General features: G+C 36.5%; 1 protein-coding gene across 1 annotated transcript in view; it reads left to right on the top strand.

Annotated features, from left to right (window-relative positions):
* Window positions 1-18,709, top strand: part of GRIK2 (glutamate ionotropic receptor kainate type subunit 2) — a 430,922-nt gene that overhangs the window by 267,865 nt on the left and 144,348 nt on the right. Inside the window, exon 11 of the mRNA XM_059835498.1 lies at window positions 12,039-12,262. Within this exon, the coding sequence (XP_059691481.1) occupies window positions 12,039-12,262 (224 nt within the window). The remainder of the gene's footprint in view (window positions 1-12,038; window positions 12,263-18,709) is intronic.

Raw genomic sequence — 18,709 nt, 5'->3', positions numbered from 1 at the left:
TAACCATGCTTTGTGAGACTTAGAAATAGCACATTTCAATTCTAGACTTAATGGTCCTGTATCTAGGTTGATATCATGTTATCTCTAGAACGTCTGTTGAATTATTTGCTATATTTAAATGTTCAAATTAATCAGTTTGAAGTATCTTTAAGAAAATTGTTCTGTAATACAACCATCAGACAAGAATATTTTCCTTTTTTTCTTAATTCCCCACTGTAAACTAATATAGAAATAAGAGAAATTATAGAGATGCCATATTTTAGTATTTAAAATCTTGTAATATTTGAGCAATTTCTGGTTGTCTTTGTAATTTAAAAAATTATTTTATCTATTTATTTAACTACTTGTAGCTTAACAGGAAACCAACAATATCACAGAACGTTTTAGGAGACTATATGCCAAAGTTAGTTTCAGCAGTTGCAAACATTCTTTGTCTGCATCCAGAATAGAAATGAAATTGCAGTTTTTTTACAGAGGTGTGTGCAGAAAATTGCAAGGAGAAATTACTTACACTACAGAATCAAAGAATTATTGAGGTTGAAACTGACCCTAAAGATCACCTAGTCCAAATCCCTGCTCAAAGCATAGCCAACTAGAGCAGGTCACCCAGGGCCATATCCCATCAGGTTTTGACTGTCCCTAGGGATGGAGACTCCACAATCTCTCCGGGCAACCTGCTCCAGTGTTTGACCATTCCTACAATAAAAAGGGGGTTTTTTTTATGTTTAAATGGAATTTCCTGCATTTCAGTTTGTGCCCATTACCTCTTCTTTGACTGGATACCACTGAGAAGGGTCTGGCGCTCCACCTTCTTTACTTCCCCCCTCCCCCTTCAGTTATTTGTATTTATTCATCAGATTCCCCTAAGCCTTCTCTTCTCCAGGCTAAACTCTCTCAAGTATCTCCTCATATGGCAGGTACTCCAATCTCTTAATCGTCTTTGTAGCCCTTTGCTTGATTCATTCCCGTACGTGCCTGTCTCTCTTGTACCAGGGAGCCCAGACCTGGACCCATCACTCCAGATATGTCTCACCAGTGCTGAGTAGAGGTCAAGAATCACCTCCCTCAACCTGCTGGCAATGCTTCTGCCTAATGCAGCCCAGCTGGTCACCATGCTTCCAGCTTTAGTACTGGTGCAGCATTTGGCATTTTCCTTATTTGAACTTCATGAGGTTCCAGTCTGCCTATTTCTCCAGCCTGTTGAGGTCCTTCTAAATAGCAGCATAAACTTCTGGTCCATCAGCCACACCTCCCAGTTTTGTATAATGTGCATACTTGCTGAAGGTGCACTCTGTCCCCTCATCCAGCTCATTAATGAATATGTTAAACAGTATTGGTGCTAGTGTTGACCCCTGGAGTACACCGCTAGTGACCAATCTCCAGCTCGACTTCATGTCACTAATCACAGCTCTTTCAGTCCAACAGCTCAGTCAGTTTTCATTTAACCTCGTCATCCTTTTATCTAGTCTGTACTTTGTCAGTTTGCCTCTTAGGTTGTTATGGAAGACAGTGTTGAGAACCTTGCTAAAGTCAAGATGAACAACAGTCAGTGCTCTCTACTTATCCACCAAAACCAGTCATTTAATTCTGGGAAGCTATCAGGTTAGTCAGACAAGGTCACCCCTTTATAAATCCACGCTGATAACATTCAATTATCTTCTTGTTCTTAGTATGTCTTTCAGGATTTGCTCCATCACTTTCCCAGGAATTAATTTGACTCTCAATGGCCTGTCTTGAAGACAGGAGTGACATTTGTTTTCTTTCAGTCCTCAGGAACCTCTCCTGATTTCCACAGCCTTTGAAAGATAATTGAGACTGGCTGACATCAGCCAGCTCCCTCAGCACTCATGGGTGCATCCCATCAGGTCCCATGGACTTGCGTATGTGCAGTTTGTTTACATGTTCCTTCACCTGATCCTCCTCCACTGAGGGTTAAGTCTTCCTTGCTCCAGACTTGGCCCATAGTCTCAAAGACCTGGGATTTCTGAAGACCAGTCTTCTTACCAGTAAAGACTGAGGTGAAACATGCACTGAGTACCTCGTTCTTCGCCATGTCCTTTATCACCAGGTTCCCTGCCCCATTCAGCAGCAGTTCTGCATTTTCTCTAGTCTTCCTTTTGTTGGTGATGTACTTGTAGTAGCCCTTTTTGCTCTTGATGTTCCTCAGCAGAGCTGACTCCAGATGGGCTTTGGCTATCCTAACCCTGTCTTTGCATGTCTGGACAGTGTTGCTATATTCCTCCTGGGTCACCTGTTCCTGTTTCCACCTCTGGTATTCTTTCTTACGTCTAAGTTTTGTCAGGAGCTCCTTGTTCATGCAGGCCTCCTGCCATCTGTTCTTGACTGCCTGAACGTGGGGACAGATGATTTTTCAGCTTGGAGGAGGTCAATCCTCATCCTTGAAAATCAACCAGCTTTCCGGGTCCACTCCTCTCTCTAGGATCGTCTCCCATGGGATTCCTCCAAGTGGGTCCCTGAAAAGGCCGAAGTCTGTTCTCGTGAAGTCCAGGATCATAATCCTGCTTTTTTCCATGTTGCCTCCCTTCAGAATCCTGAACTCCACTATCCCTTGGTCACTGCAAGCAAGACCCCTGCCAGTCTTCATATCCCGGACCCATTTATCCTTGTTTGTAACTGTGAGGTTCAGCAGAGCATCTCCCCTTGTCAGCTACTTCATCATTTGTGTTCAGAAGTTATCGTCACTACACATGCCCACAATGGGCATGGTGGTGGTTTTTTTTTGTTGATGGTTGGACTTCATGATCCTACAGGTCTTTTCCAACCTTAGTGATTCTGTGATTCTGTGAAACCTCCTGGATTGCTTCTGCCCTGCTGTGTTGTCCTTCCAGTAGATATTGGGGTAGTAAAGTCCCCCATAATGACAAGGACCTGGGAACATAAGGGTTCTTCTAGTTGTCTGAAGAACTTGTTCATGGTAATGCATTGCATTGGGAGCTTTGTAGCTATGCCAGTTACAACACTCCAGCCTGTCAGAAGATATATGATTCTGTTCATTACACAAAAAAAAAAGGCACCATGGCATGGGAGGAAGGAGAAGCCTCTCCACAGACAGGATCTGCACAGCATGACAGGGGAAGATCCATCTGGGATCTGTCCAATTCTGCACATAAGCAGGGTTCCCTGCATCAGAAGGGATGTGAGATTTATTCGGCATCTATATTGCTCTTTTTATTATATCTCATTAAAACAGGTAATTTATTAAGCCATTTGTTTTCAGGCGTTTCTTACTGAGATCCAGAAAGAACTCTGCCTTGTCTCTCTCTGTCTCACCTCAAACACACCCCTCTCTGTGTAGACATGCATGGCCAGTAGTCCCCTCCAATTAATGCATGAAGTTCAGCTAAACTTTAATGGATTATAGTGTAAAAATTAATGCAAAATTTATTTTTTGAAAATAAACATAACAGAAGGTATGACTGAAATTTGAATCTTAATTGGATGCAAAATACACGCTTGTATGAAGCTGCAGCGTATCTTTTCTAATTTTATACGAAGTTTAATGGTAGGTAAGAGGCGTAACTATTAATACAAAACTGTGCCTACATGCACATGCACCCCACTCCCCTCCTTATAGCTGTTTATAGTAAAAGCTTATTTTGCCCAATATGCTGTCTTCCTTCTTAGCAAGATTTCCTCCTTGACAAGAAATGTCAAGAAAATTGTATGAGGATGAGCAGAACGTAGTGATATTTACCCCATCAGCAGTGTGTTGTGGATAGGGTCTTACTGAATTATAAAATAGGGGATTTTTTTAATATAAAATAGTATTACTGAATTTTCTTAAATTATTTCAAAACATTTAAAGCTTTGGCATCCACAGGTTCTGAAAGCAAGGAGTTTTTCAGTTTAATTATACTTAATATGAAGAATCATTTCCTTGCTTCTTTTTCTGAGCTCATTTTATTTACTGTCCTCCACTTCTTTTTGTGCAGGTTGACATAGACCAATACTTTTATAGCCTTTCTACTTTGATTATCATAGTGTCATGCATAAAGGTTGTTACTTAACTATCTATCCCCTTTCTAGTTGGGCAGTAGTTAGGCTAGGAATTTGTCTACATCTGCCTGTCATGCTGATCAATGTTTTTTCTTGTTATATTTGTGTTCTTATTCATTATGTATTTGTACCCCTCTGTTAATCCTTGTCTTCCAGAATGAAGCAGAACTTCACATAATACAAGGAATAAATTATAACAGTAATGACATTTTTAAGTGTTTCGTAGACTTCATGTTATAAATATCAGAAACATTTTAACTCAACCACCACAGATTTCATCCTTAGGTTTTGCATTTTATTTTCATTAAAGCTGATTGTTAATAAGTTTATCCAGGTATCTTCAGTGTTTAAATAATGCCTAGAGCTTGGATAAGCTTTACTGAATTTAAATAAATGTAAGAAGTTTTTCAAATGAATTAGCTTACATATACCCTAGGCAGAACAGGTCTAAATTAGTATCTAGTGCATAAAAACACTGCTAACATTTTTCTTTCTTAGATTTGTGACAATATTTTTGAGTAATAAAAAATGTACCGTATTAACCATTCGTTTGTAATTATGGTGTATGTAAACTATTGCATGATATGTAATGTTTTGAGAATACAGGCAATATAAAAACACTTCTGTCTATATTTCATATGTGATGGAGTTCTCTAAAAAGACCATTTTTTGTTATTGTTTATAGTAATGATCAATTTTAATTAAAGTCTAAGGCACTGGAATTTAATGGTTCATTGAGTATTTCAGTGTGTGGATTCTTTTTAAAATAAAGTCTAGTCCTTGTGATGGCTGCATCAAAATGCACCTGGAAGAGATGAGTGTACAGGAGTTTGACTTTGGCCATTTTAATGGGGTTTATCCCATTAATTAATTAAGCTGATGAAATTATAGCTTTAAAAAAGTTGTCAGTTGTGAACTGTTAATCAATAAGAGGTAGCATGTCCTGCCATGACCTACTCCCATCCAAATGATATGCAAAAATGTTATTAATTATTGATTCCCTTGTGAAAAATTGCACATGACAAAGTGATACAGAAAAGTGGGAGCAAGTAAAAATTGACACAGGTCAAACCTGATTCCATGATGAATGAATTCACTGAAACAATTTGATAAAACCCCCTATATTTGAGAACAGAATTTACATCAAAATTGAGAAGTGTGGGATTTTTTTTTTCCTGAGCGCAGTAACTGGAAGTCTAGGTGACATAGCTGGTTAACAACTGGAAAAAAACACTTCCAGAGAGTTGCAGTAAATCTGGAAAGTATAATGATAAAAATGCTGGCTACAAACAAGGAATCAGTGTTACCTCTGTATTTTATTTCAGGAAGCTGCTCTGGAGCAAGATGTCCAGTAATTTTCATATTTAGTAACCATCTCTGGTACAAACACATAATTTTGGAAAAAGACTGTGTGATAAATGTAAAGAACAACGGTAACATTTTAATTAAAGTACTCTTATATTTATTTATTATTTTTTTTAAGGGGGTGGAGTCTCCCTTTCCTGAACCCTGAGCCACTATAGCTACACTGTCTTATAAATACTGTCTTTGGCAGTTTGCCCTTTCTGTGGGTATGTGAATCTTTCTCTTCTAACCATTAGAAGAGCCCTTTGTGGTAAACCCTGCTGGAGTGAAGTGTTAAGAATTAAGGCTGAGATTTTCTTACTGTTGTAATTTATTGTCATCCGTCTTCCTGCTAAGTGTAGTTTTGTGGTCCACTGTCTCTAGTCCTCTTACATACAATTTGAGTAACTGTTGATTAAAACAAAATTGGTGCAAAACACTGTAGTGAAACAGTGTCCTATAAATTCAGAGATAGAAACTTTGTGGCTATTTTGAACGGGTACTCACATTATATCTATTCAGCTATTAAATCTAATCCATGCTGGCATAGCTAAATGAGAATGGACTAGAAAAATTCCTAGGTTTACTAACCTTGAATAGAAGGAAATAATGTAGATCAAGTAATTACAGAGTTCCTGATGGTTTTAATACTAGTATTTTTCCTTGACTAAACATTCAGAAAATAACAAAGGAGCAAACAGAAAACAATACTGGAAGTCTAGACACTGCTAGGTTGATCAAAAGGTATGCTCTATCCTATTTAAAAGCCATTATAGGAAGGATTCCAAATGTTTTTGTTTAGTTGAATTAATGTAGCAAGTTGTTTCTGCAGTAGCTGACAGCAGGCAAATTTCCTCTGCAGAACCTTTTGCTTTTTTTTTTGGAGATCTAGATCTCTAGGGTGATGATCTTGTTGGTTACTAGATCAGGACCCTCCTCTAAAGACTTGAGTGCTTGTAGTTGACACAACCATTAGTTACCACAGCCGTTCAAGACTTTGCCAAGAAAAGCATCAGCCATGCTGATATAAAGATGTCTAAAGAAATAAAACAGCTATGAAATATTGAGTGTCAGTAAAATGAATCTGAGTAAACCGCTTGTATTTCAACAACTTTTTGTTGCTGAATAGTAAGTACTGAGAAGCTCAGTTAGAAACAAATGTGTAACTTGAGCCAGTACCTATTGAAACTGTCATCATATGTTACTTTATTAACATAATAAAGTAACAACTGCTAAAGTTGCAGCTATATCTGATTTTGTTAACAATCTTAAATAATACAAGTCAGAATCCCACAATTAAGAAGGTGTGACATCTAAATTCAGCTATCTAGTCTGGACTTGTTTTGGACTTTATAGAACGTTGCTTAGATTTGGCAAAGGTAACAACTTCTAGTTGCAGCTTTCCAGGACCTGTAAGGAGGTTATCAAGAAGATGCATCTGGGCTCTTCACAGTGGTGCCTGGCAGGAAGACAAAAGACAATGGGCATAAATTGAAAACCTCCAAGTGTGGAAATTGCATAAGCTCTCTAAGTAACCTGCTCCACTGCTTGTCTGTAGAAACTTTTTCACTATGTAGGCAGACAAACAGTGGAACAGGTTATCCAGAGAGGTTATGTAGTCTCCATCCTTGGAGGTTTTCAAAACTGACGGGTAAAACGCAGAGCAACCTGGTCTGATCATGTAGATGACCCTGCTTTGAACGTGAGATTGGACTAGAGACCTCCTGATGTCTCTTCCCACCTGAATTGTTCTATGATCCCATGAAAGGTAGTAGAAAAACATGAAAAATTATTTATATCAAAATAACGTAAGTGGCTAGTTAAAATAAAAATGCCAGTAAAGCCCTAATAAATTCCTAGTGGTTTCAAAAGGAAATGAACATCTTGTGTCAAGACCAAAAGCTTTTCACAGGGTGTAAATTTTTCTGTAATGTAGCAGCATAAGCAAGCCAGTTTAGGATAGATCACAAGCTTGAAGGCAAACTACAGATCTTAGTTTTTCAAATAAGTGACAGGCAAATGCACTGCTGCAAACAGGAATAATGCATAAGCTCTCTGTGCATTAAGAGCCCATTTGATGGGTTTAAAGAATTAAAGCTGGGCAATAGCCTTCCTCTGTTTAGCTTAGGGATGCATTTTCTCCAAAGGAAATGTAATCGAAATTCAGCTCTCAGGTTAACAATCCCAAAAACATGAAGTGGCTGAAGAAGTTTATGTATTGACTTAGGGTCTTAGGCTGAAGAGCAGACTTCATTTACATAGGCTAAATAACTCCATTATTATGGCGGAATATTCTGTAGTTGCAGAGTCTAACTAAAAATAACTATTAGCCATTTTATGGTTGCTATGTCTAAATTGTATTTAAACTTTTCATTCCTTTGAATAAAATAGGTGAGACAAAAGTTTTTCAGAAAAGCGTCATCAAAAGAAAATTCAATCAATGTTTATTTTTCCTTTCCCCAACGTTATAAGTAGAAGCTATTAAATGCTTTCAAAGTTCAATTTCCCCAAAAATTAATGCAGCAGTTTGTCTGGCTTATATTTTATAGAGTTAATTCTCACATACAAAATATCAATATCCGCAAATACCAACTTACTATACATGCTATGGCCCATGCACCATTCAACATTTATGTTCAGATTTCTTACTGAAGTTATTTGTAGCTGCATGCATAGATTGAATTCAGTATAATTTTGAGGCTTGTCTTCTTGAAGGTTATGTACCAAATTTCAGCCCTATGCAATGGAAAAAAATGTTCTCCCTTTTTTCTTTAAGTTTTACTTTATGTAAAATAGTCAGTCAACAAGCTGCTTGGAAGTAAAATGTAAATGAAGAAGCAAAGGAGGAGGATTTTAGCATGCCTTAAGGGCTTCTCTAGCAGAAATAAATCATGTATACCTTGAGTTGTTTGCTGGTGAGTGAACATCCTACAACTGCACATGGCAGCAAGACAGGGAAACTTTTACAAGGCTGTGAAGAGAGTATGTGCAGTCCTCATATGGCACAAAAAGAAGGGAAGGTCTAGCAATCCCTGCTCACAGAGTTCTGCAGTAATGTAGAAAGCAGACCATACTGAGAGTTCATATGCTAGTATGAAAGGAGAAAATATCATTACCCTTTAAGGTGGAGGGTGAAGGTGGAAGATCAAGTACTACTGAGAATGTCCTGTTAAAAGTAATGTGGTTGGTGCAGAATTTTTCTCTGTAGCAACTAGCTTATCCTCACCAGTCCTTGGATGCTGTCATAAAAAGGCCTTCATCTCAAGTACTCTAAGGTCAAGAGTAAGTGCTAATTAGGATTATTCTTTCAGATAGATAAATCTTTTTTTCCTTTAAAAAATAGAATCATACATACATTCCTTCTAAAAAATTGAATTATACATCATTGCCAAGTAAGACAAATATTCTTTTGTTATGGAACTTATCAGAAAGCCATTTTAGGATGTACTCATTTGTAAATGTTGATAAAAGTAGATTGATAAAATCCTAATTTTACACCATTTGTCTCCAATTCATCCTAAGAAATTAACTAAAGAGTATTCTCTTATTCATATTTCTTCATTGTAGAAGAGTGTAGGAGACCCTGGCACTGCACTTTTGGAAACTTGGCCCCTTATTTCTCTTACTTTCAAGTAGTGCCATTTGAGAATGAAACAATTGCCAAGACAATTTAATATTTTGGAGATAACATATCTCTAATTAGCAAAAGTGGTTACATGTGGCAGTATTGCATTTTTATGTCAGTCATTTTAGCACATTTTGTTTCCTCAGTTAGTAAAGACTGCATATTATTTTTGTTGAGATGTTTAATTTTTGTTCTTATGGTGATACACTAGTTGAAGAATATTGAAACAGAGTTACTAAAGCTCTTGAGATTTCAAGATATGGACCTATATTTTGGACCTGTGCCTCCAAGATTGGGATATTTGATTGTCCTGTTCTGTCATGAGAGCCATGCATTATTTCTTGTTCTAATTTCTTTTCTGATTTATTTTTCTAATTTCATCTGCAACTTCCCTACTGGAGATAGTTACAACCTACATTCACTTGCATACCATTTTGTCTTCATCTAGTGACCAAGGGTTGGATTTCCTATAGTATTTCTTAAAAGAAATGATTTGTTATTCATTAAGGCTCTGTTAATGTTTTAGGACCAAAATTCACAACTGCCAATAGCCTTCCAAAAGATCTATTTTCTCTATCTTTGGCCAGCTGCATCTTCTGACAGTCTCTAGTGAGTTGGATTCAGACTCTTAGGGTTAGGACTGCTAGTTGCCTCTCAAACTAATAGCCTGAGTTGTTATGTTTCTCAAACTTCTACATGTTGACCTATAACTTTTAATCCAAACTAGTTTTAGTTTCTTACTTTACCATTTTCTTTCTGCATCAGCTGGAATATCATCAATAATATGCAATCCATAAAAACTCAGCTGCTGGGGAATAAAGCCTTGCTGGTCTGAATAATACCTATAAGTTCCAAGTACCAATGGAAATGAAGCATATGTCACGTTTTTGACCAGTAAACCCTTACTAAATTAAATGAACAGTGCCAACAGTTTCACATTGTAACATAGAAGTTACGTGCCAAGTGCAGCGTTCTGCACTTTGGCCACAGCAACCCCAGGCAATGCTACAGGCTTGGGGACGAGTGGCTGGAAAGCTGCCCTGCAGAAAAGGACCTGGGGGTGTTGATTGACAGCTGGCTGAAGATGAGCCAGCAGTGTGCCCAGGTGGCCAAGAAGGCCAACGGCATCCTGGCCTGTATCAGAAATAGTGTGGCCAGCAGGAGTAGGGAGGTGATCGTGCCCCTGTACTCAGTGCTGGTGAGGCTGCACCTCGAATCCTGTGTTCAGTTTTGGTCCCCTCACTACAAGAAAGACATTGAGGTGCTGGAGCGTGTCCAGAGAAGGGCGACGAAGCTGGTGAGGGGTCTGGAGCACAAGTCTTACGAGGAGCAGCTGAGGGAACTGGGGTTGTTTAGCCTGGAGAAGAGGAGGCTGAGGGGAGACCTCATCGCTCTCTACAACCGCCTGAAAGGAGGTTGCAGAGAGGTGGGTGTTGGTCTCTTCTCCCAAGTGACTAGCGACAGGACAAGAGGAAATGGCCTCAAGTTGTGCCAGGGGAGATTCAGACTGGATATTAGGAAAAATTTCTTTAATGAGAGAGTGGTAACACACTGGGATAGACTGCCCAGGGAGGTGGTGGAGTCACCCTCCCTGGAGGTATTCAAGGAGCGTGTGGATGTGGCATTGTGGGATGTGGCTTGATGGGCATGGTGGTGTGTGGTGTAGTTTGTTTGTTTGTGTGGTGGTTTTTTGTTTGTTTGTTTGTTTGTTTTGGGGTTTTTTTTAATGGTTGGACTTGATGATCTTACAGGTCTTTTCGAACCTTAGTGATTCTGTGATTCTGTGATAGAAGTACTTTACTAGAGTAGATCTAATGGTATGACAAATGCTCATAACAACAATAGAGTATAGTAGAACTTTGTGGAAGGTGAGACAACAAAAAATAGGGAACATTGAAATGCTATGACATTGTGTGGGATTTTGAGTGTTACACAGTATACACAATACCAACTGAGCAAAATAAAAGATATAAATATATGAATTTATATGATTTTATCAGGAATAAAATCTCTGGATCTTGGTTTGGAACAGGCATTCTGAAAATGGTGTTATTTGCAGCTATGTTACTTGAACAACAGTATTTCATGGTAGCTATATCATTTCTGTCATTGCATACCCATATTTATGTATAGTTTTCAAGGAATTCTTAGTTTACAACTTGCCAAGTTTTGTACTGTATAACTTCTTGGTCTGAACTTCCCTCTTTCATATGTGCACATGTACACACACACACATGTACACATACATACACATGCACAGTAGTCTTTCAAGAGTTGTTGAGATTAAAAAGTAGATGCTGTAGATTTCTTGTCAGTATTATTTCCATTAAGTTTTGAATAAAAAATAGTGTAGATAATTTACTAATCTCCTATGAATTATTGCCATAATAACTAAAACAAAATGTAAATTGAAAAAATAATTCCATTGTATGATTTTATTTTAAATGCTGCAATTGATTAATACTCAGTTATCTTCAAGTTTCATAGTGATTTCTGCAAACTAAGGACAGTTGTACTTTGTTAGAACTTACTCCCTGTAGCAACCTTTCAGGTGTAGCACTTCCCATTTTAAAATGTTCTTCATTTTGTACCGATACTTTTATGCTAAAATAAGCAAAACTGCTTCCTGGCCCTTTCGTTACACTTGTACAAGCATATTCACATCTGCTTCACAGATGTATTAGCTTCTAAAGAGCACAGTGAAGGAATAACAAAGAGAAGACATACATTGATATGTACATTATAAAATGTTTTAAAAGATGTGATAAAGGATGTTCATGTTTTCTGCAAGATGCAATATTTTTCTTTGCTTCTATCTCTGTAATAGCGCTTCTGATTTTCTCTGAATGCTGCTATATCTGTTTAGCAAACAGGAAGTAGAATAAATCTGTTTCCTTATTTATAGGGAGAAGAGAGTTTTAAATTTCAGCCTACCTAGTACAAGAACAAACCTTCTCCATGTAAAGTTTGTGTTTTGCTTAATCTGATTGTCTGCTTCAACCTGTTTCTTCTGACTTACGGCCTATTTCTCTTTTTGTATTTCTGTTAACAGAAAGCTGACCTTGCAGTTGCACCATTGGCAATTACCTATGTTCGAGAGAAGGTCATCGACTTTTCCAAGCCCTTTATGACTCTTGGAATAAGTATTTTGTACCGCAAGCCCAATGGTACAAACCCGGGCGTCTTCTCCTTCCTGAATCCTCTCTCCCCTGATATCTGGATGTATATTCTGCTGGCTTACTTGGGTGTCAGTTGTGTGCTCTTTGTCATAGCCAGGTAACATGTCAACTTTTGTGATTTTTTTGGCAATTGTTATCATCTTTTTCTTACTAATAATTGTCAAAAGTCACAAAAAATTTCTTACTTTCATACTCTTATATTTTAACTTCATGATGTACAGAAGAATAATTAATGATGAGGGTTCTCACTATTAATTTTCTCCACTGCCATACTAAGTCTCCAGTTTGTTATGCTAAGTCTTGAGTATGCTAGCTAGCTTTCTCCTTTTATTTACAAATTTAAACACCAGAAAGTTTATGAAATGTCTTTTCTCAGCCATGCTGTGTTTAGAAAGACAGGGGGTGACATATTTTATTTTGTTAGCCTGATTTCATTTGATGCTATGGTGCTTAATCTCAAATTGAGTACTTAGCTGCCCATGTTAATCCTCGATGTCCAAGTTGGGCCTCTACCTGTTACAAAACAAGTTTGTGTAGATTATTATCTTAGAAGTAGGGTAACAATATTTAGTTTTTAATTGTGTGCTAGATAAAACCCCTGAGATAACTCACATATTTTAAAGTCCCAGATTGGAATGTATTTGGAAGCATGTTCACTTGAGCTTTTGGTGTTAAGGAACTCAGTGAAACAATTGTTAAGTTATAAATTGATTTGATATATAGGGCTCACCTTTTTATCTGTTTTCTTCAACACAGACAAGCAGAAAAAAATCTTTTGTCAGAAATTCCCATTATATTTACCTTTTCATTGTTAAGTAATTGGGACTGACTCCAGGATGCTGCTCACAGAAACATAGTCTTACTTGTTGTAACTTTGACTTTGCTGTCACAGGAAAAAAATATTCAGAACAGTAAATTAGAGATTCCCAGGGGTGTAAATGTAATCTTTTTTGCAGATTTCTCCTAGTAGTCACTTTTAAATTTTTTTTAATCAAATACATATAAACTATATTGGATTTTATCCCTTTAATAAGATTTTTTTTTTTTTGTCTATAGCAATGATTTTTAGAAGCGTATGTTTGACTTGATAATGCAATCTGACTTCAGCCCCAAGATTTTTATGATTTCATTCTGGGGTACACAGTAGAGTCTTCATATTTTTCTTTTCCTATTACACTGTAGTTGATATCAGGGTTCTCCATCTTTCTTTGATATTATCCACTTCATTTTGGAGAAGACGTATCATTCCTCTATTAAGGGGGGAGGTAATATTTTTAGTAACCGGTCTAAAAGTAATTTAGCAAGATCACCTGTACATAAAGTACATGAGGTATTGAAGTAATATAGATAACACTGAAACTTACCCTGTAATGAATAACTTCATTTGTGTGCCTTCTTTAAAAGTCTGCTTTAAAGAGCCAGACTTATGTTCAGAGTTTCTTGAAAGAACAGTAGATTTTAATGGACTGTATAACCAGAGTAAACTCATTTTTGAGGTGTTCCTGTGATACAGGTATTTCTGAAAGCACAGCTGATCATAAATCACAAATGTTATCTTGTGAAACACCTGATGTAAAATATTTATGTGTATGTCCAAAAGTTTTAACCCTATTGTTATCACTGAAGGACATTCTCAGCATGATGCACAGTGCTTTTGACAGGCAGCTCCCAGTAATGTTAGTGGGAGTTGTATGGCTGAGTTCTTACTTGTGCTTTGAAAATGTGTCTTGTGATATTTTGTAGGAAAGATACGTTTTCTTTAAGCCTTTTTTTAATTAAGCTACTCAGACACTTGATCTTACTAGCAGAGCTGGAAAGAATGTTTAGTTTTAAACAGAAGCACCACACAGTAGACCAGTATTGCTGAACTTTTTTTCACTTGTCTGTTTTTGTGACCAGCACCATAAATTCCTTATTATCTTCGTTGTAAAGCAATATGAAATACTTTTTATACCGAGCAGAGGAGTTTGATTTTTTGTAGAGTTGTATAAAATAACTTTTTTATGCCTAAGTTCAATACCTCTTAACTTGTATGATCAAATATTGATAAACACATTTAGAAATAAATGGTGTAGGATTATGTAAGACAATCTACAGGTTTTATTCATAATGCAGAATGACTTAATAGTATGTGATAGCATTTTCTAACACTATAGTTCATATAGGGAAACAGGTCTATGTTAAAAATGTAATCTGCTGAATAATAGAGAAAAGAACATTATTTAAAAGTAAAAGAGCCTTTTGCAAATATAATTCACAAAATGTATCTGTCATGTAAAGGGAGATACTGCTAACTGAAGTGTGATAGTGAAGAGGATTTTCCAGCATAGTCCTGACTATGTATTTTCAGTACAGGTTATGTTAGGTATTGCCCAGCTGATGATGTAGTTTTCAGTCCTGGTGTCGTGAAACTGTTGGACTGTATACTGCTAAATTAATAGGTTCCACCTAGAATGTCTTATTAAGAAGATCTCTATTTCATAACAATCCTTCCATAATGAGTGTTTAACTACCAGTGTTTCATAATAATTACTATGTGTTTCATAATAAGTTGTATCTATGTTCGGAGCAGTACTTAGTATGCCATTTATGATATGATGTTTTGTAATTACAGCTCATCAGATTATTCAGTGTAGAATATTTATTTTTAGATTTAAACCTCCCATTTTTGTGTCAAATGTTTCGTGATTTTATTGTTTTACCATGTCTTCCAGACAGTGTTGGAATGTAAGAGTTTGGTACATTGAAAACGGAAAGTACAGTTCATTCTGGTACTTGGATTTCACCCATTAATTACTGGTATGGTCCTATTTAGGGAAAGATGAAGAAATTAGTAAAAGGTTCAAGAATCTTTGAGAAAGAATTGCTGAAAGGACTTTCATAGAGTAACGTATTAGGCATACATGGGGGAAAAAAGGTAATATAAATCTTTCTTAGTCTTTTCCTTTATTTGAAAGAGCATTGGATTTTCCTTCCAATTTGAGAACCAGATATAAAGAGCTGGAATCTTTACATACTCAACAAGACAAAAAGCTAGGAGAGAGATTTATTTGTTAGCTGGAGGGCTTGTCTATGTCATTTTCCTCTTGTAGTCCCCCCCAAAACGATGAGTCATCTATTTATGTGGGTGTTACAGATTTTGCGTTGTGGATAGGATGAAAATATATGTGTTATACACAGTGTTTTCTTTAATTGTCATTCTTTGTGGGGAATTATAGTAGGCTGTGATTTCTCTCTCTCTATAAAAACCTCTTAATCTTGTTTGTTGTGATTGTTGAATCTAAGTAGTTATGGTGGTTAGTCTCTGAAAGTTCTTTTCTTTGTCGGACAGGCTGATGACTCATAGATAAACCCAGTCTGCTTGACACTAAGCCTATTACTTTTCTGTGAACTGAGAAAGTCATACAGCATTTTTTTCCCTTGTGGCAACGGTAATAGATCTGTTTCTGATGCTAGCTAGCAGTGTCTTTGTGTCACTGCTAGCAGTGTCTTGTGTCATCTGATGTCTTGTTGCATTCAAATTCCAATATCTTCCCTTTTTGCCTCTGCCTTTACTTGTTTCTTTGATTTAGAATCCCAGTTAAATTCACAGTTTACATGTGATTAGAAGGAAAATGTAACACTGGAGTGAAGTGTGCCAAGTCCTTTCTGGAGTTCTGTCAAGTACACAAAATCTTCTGATCTGTATAATGAAAAAACTCCATTAGTGGAATTTCTTTTCATTTCTGTCTGTTGGTGCAAACCATTGTTTCATTTCTAAGAAACATGCTGATTTCTTACAGTGTTGTGTACCAACTTCATAGACACATACTGTCCCTTCTTTTCCATTAGTCTGTGTACGTGAAACAGCTGTTCCCTATTTTTGGTTTCTGCAAAATCTGATGTGTTGGTAACTGGAGGATACTTCCCATTCTGCATAGGCAATATGAAGAAAATCAGTTTCATACTTTTAAAAATGCTAAATATGTTTGATTTACATAGGTCTTCCAATTAATAACTTTTGAAATTAATCTTCAGCTGGCTTTCCTCATGATTGTATTATATTTTTTGGAGTCTTTTATGTAAGAATTTAAACATCTATGTGTTCAAGAATCTTTTCTGGAAACACAGATTGGAGGCTAAACTGCTTAAATATTTTTATCCAATCACTTCCCACTCAATTTACTGGATTTCAAGTTATTGAAGTATTTCTCTGTGTAGTTAGGTCTGTTTGTGGTGAACATGTCTGTCTGACATAAAGCAGTTTACTCTTAAGTGACCTTTCTTCATAACTGGAAGAGATAAACCTGCCTTAGCATGATGCTTCAACTTTACAGATCAGCTGTGAAGCAGATAAACTACCCTGGATAAAATGGTCCACTAATGAGCTCTTATGCTTCTTATATTGAGTGTCTGGAGTATCAGTGAATATTGTGTAAATATACATGAAACTGTGCTCACTGCACTAATTGCTAATATTGAATCATGGGTTATCATTTTTAAGGGGTTGATTCACCTTTACTTGTACCACATTCTGTATATTAGGACTTCCTGCTTTTTCCTTCGTTCAGTGGAATTATGCTATCCTACTTCTCATAAGTCAAGCCCTTGTACTGGTTTCAGCTGTCAAAGCATTTAGTATCAACTATTTTTCCATTTCTTTGTAAACAGTGATAAAAGCACAATGAACATTGCCTCATCACCAAATTATATTTTCCTCTTACCAGCTGGAATAAAACATAATAAAAGAAGACAAGAGTTTCTAAAATGTCTCCACACATTTATCTTAATCTTTTCTCTGTGAAGAAGCTTAGGAATAGCCTGCTGCTTCAGACTTGAACAGACGCCTGAGCATTATCTCTCTCTGGAGTGCATGCATATCCTTTTACATCTCATCAGTCTTCATTTTTATTTCATATTTCTTGATCAGCTGATTTCTGTCCTTGAGCTTGTCTGACTGATTTTCAAACTACTTGAAAACTATCTTGATGGAAAGGAATTAATGGCAGAATAAGAGGGAACTACTTTTCCAGTTACTATGGAGCTCTGGTTACTAAATTACTATGTTGATATTTATTCATTAGGGAGTTAGCATATTCGCCCTTTATTCTTAACAAGCATTCTTCCTACAAGAATCTTATCTCCTGAGGCCTCCCTAGAGACCTACAGTATATGTTATGAGGTGTTTTCAGGAATCGATTCATCAGCCAATAGGGCAATCCAGATGGCAACCCTGAAATCTGCCTCTCCTGCTATCTAATAGTTTTAAGATAATTTTGCCTCAGTTGTAATGCAAAAATTTAGTTTTGCCTCCAGTTGTAATGCAAGTGGGGATATTGTCACTTGACTATAAAATACAATGTAAATAGACAAGGATAAAAGCATGCCAAAAATTACACACCTTCCAAACCTGTTCCATAACAATTATTTCAAAGTCAGAGATTTTTATTTCAGTTAAACCAAGTTGCAGCTTATGACCCTTAGTTGATTGCTTCCAAAAGATTCTGTATAGTCTGCTTCTTTTCATATACTTTTTCTGGTTAAAAAGCAAATCCTTGTTAACGCTAGGGATCATCTTTATTGTCAGCAGAGAGCAACTGTGCCAGCCTCTGGAACACTGGGTTTTTTTGCCAAGTGAACCAGGCAGATTGCATGACAAGAATCTTTCCCTCTTTTCAATGGCTTTTCTAGCTTTTTATTAATAATAATATTATTTTTATTATGTTTGTGTAGCTGTACCAAGAAATCCTAGTATTATGTGAGAATGTTCTAAAAAGCTCACTTTCTGAACTAAATTTCTTCTGCTTTACATCAGACCTGGAAAGTTTTAATTTTATATTTCTATCATTTAAATAGAATTTCAATAACTGAGGTTAATATAAAGAAGATACCTCAATTACATCTTAATTTTTTGCACTCATAAGCAAATTATTAAGCACATGTTTTTCACTTAGTCTATCTTGTTATATGTTATAGCAACAAAATTGTACAATCATCTTACCTGGACAGCAGTCACTGGAGATGTTGTAAGGAAGACTTGCACATGATATTTCAAATATGCCTAGATATTTCTGGGTATCACTTTTCACAAAATGTGTTGATTAAACAGAATGGGAGTTTGCTGTGCTGTATGCTGCTAATATTACCATAAATCTGCATAATCTGATAGTATTTAAGTTTAATTTTCTGTGGTCAGCACACAGATCTTATGTTCCATCTTTTTTCTATATCAAAAATGTAAAACATACTGGAATTATAATGCTTTCTTAGGTCATCATCTAAGTTGTGTAATTATTTTGAGAAGTTATGACACAGATCGCAATCTGTGCTATAAAGTCTAAATGTTGTGAATGAGGATATATGAAAGACATGTATAGCAGTGAGTTAAGCAGCAATCTCTCACTTTGCATCTCAACACCCAGAAAGATGCGTTGATGTCTCTGACCTCCTCCACAACAGATTTATCTGGGTTCTGTGTCAGTTTATAGAATCTCTGATATATAAACAAACAACTTGGTATGGATTCCTCATTCTAACCCCTCAGGATTCTCTTGAATCACTTCTG

This window comes from Gavia stellata, chromosome 2 (assembly GCF_030936135.1).
Source record: "Gavia stellata isolate bGavSte3 chromosome 2, bGavSte3.hap2, whole genome shotgun sequence".
NCBI classification, from domain to species: domain Eukaryota; kingdom Metazoa; phylum Chordata; class Aves; order Gaviiformes; family Gaviidae; genus Gavia; species Gavia stellata.
This window is presented reverse-complemented; position numbering and strand designations above follow the sequence as displayed.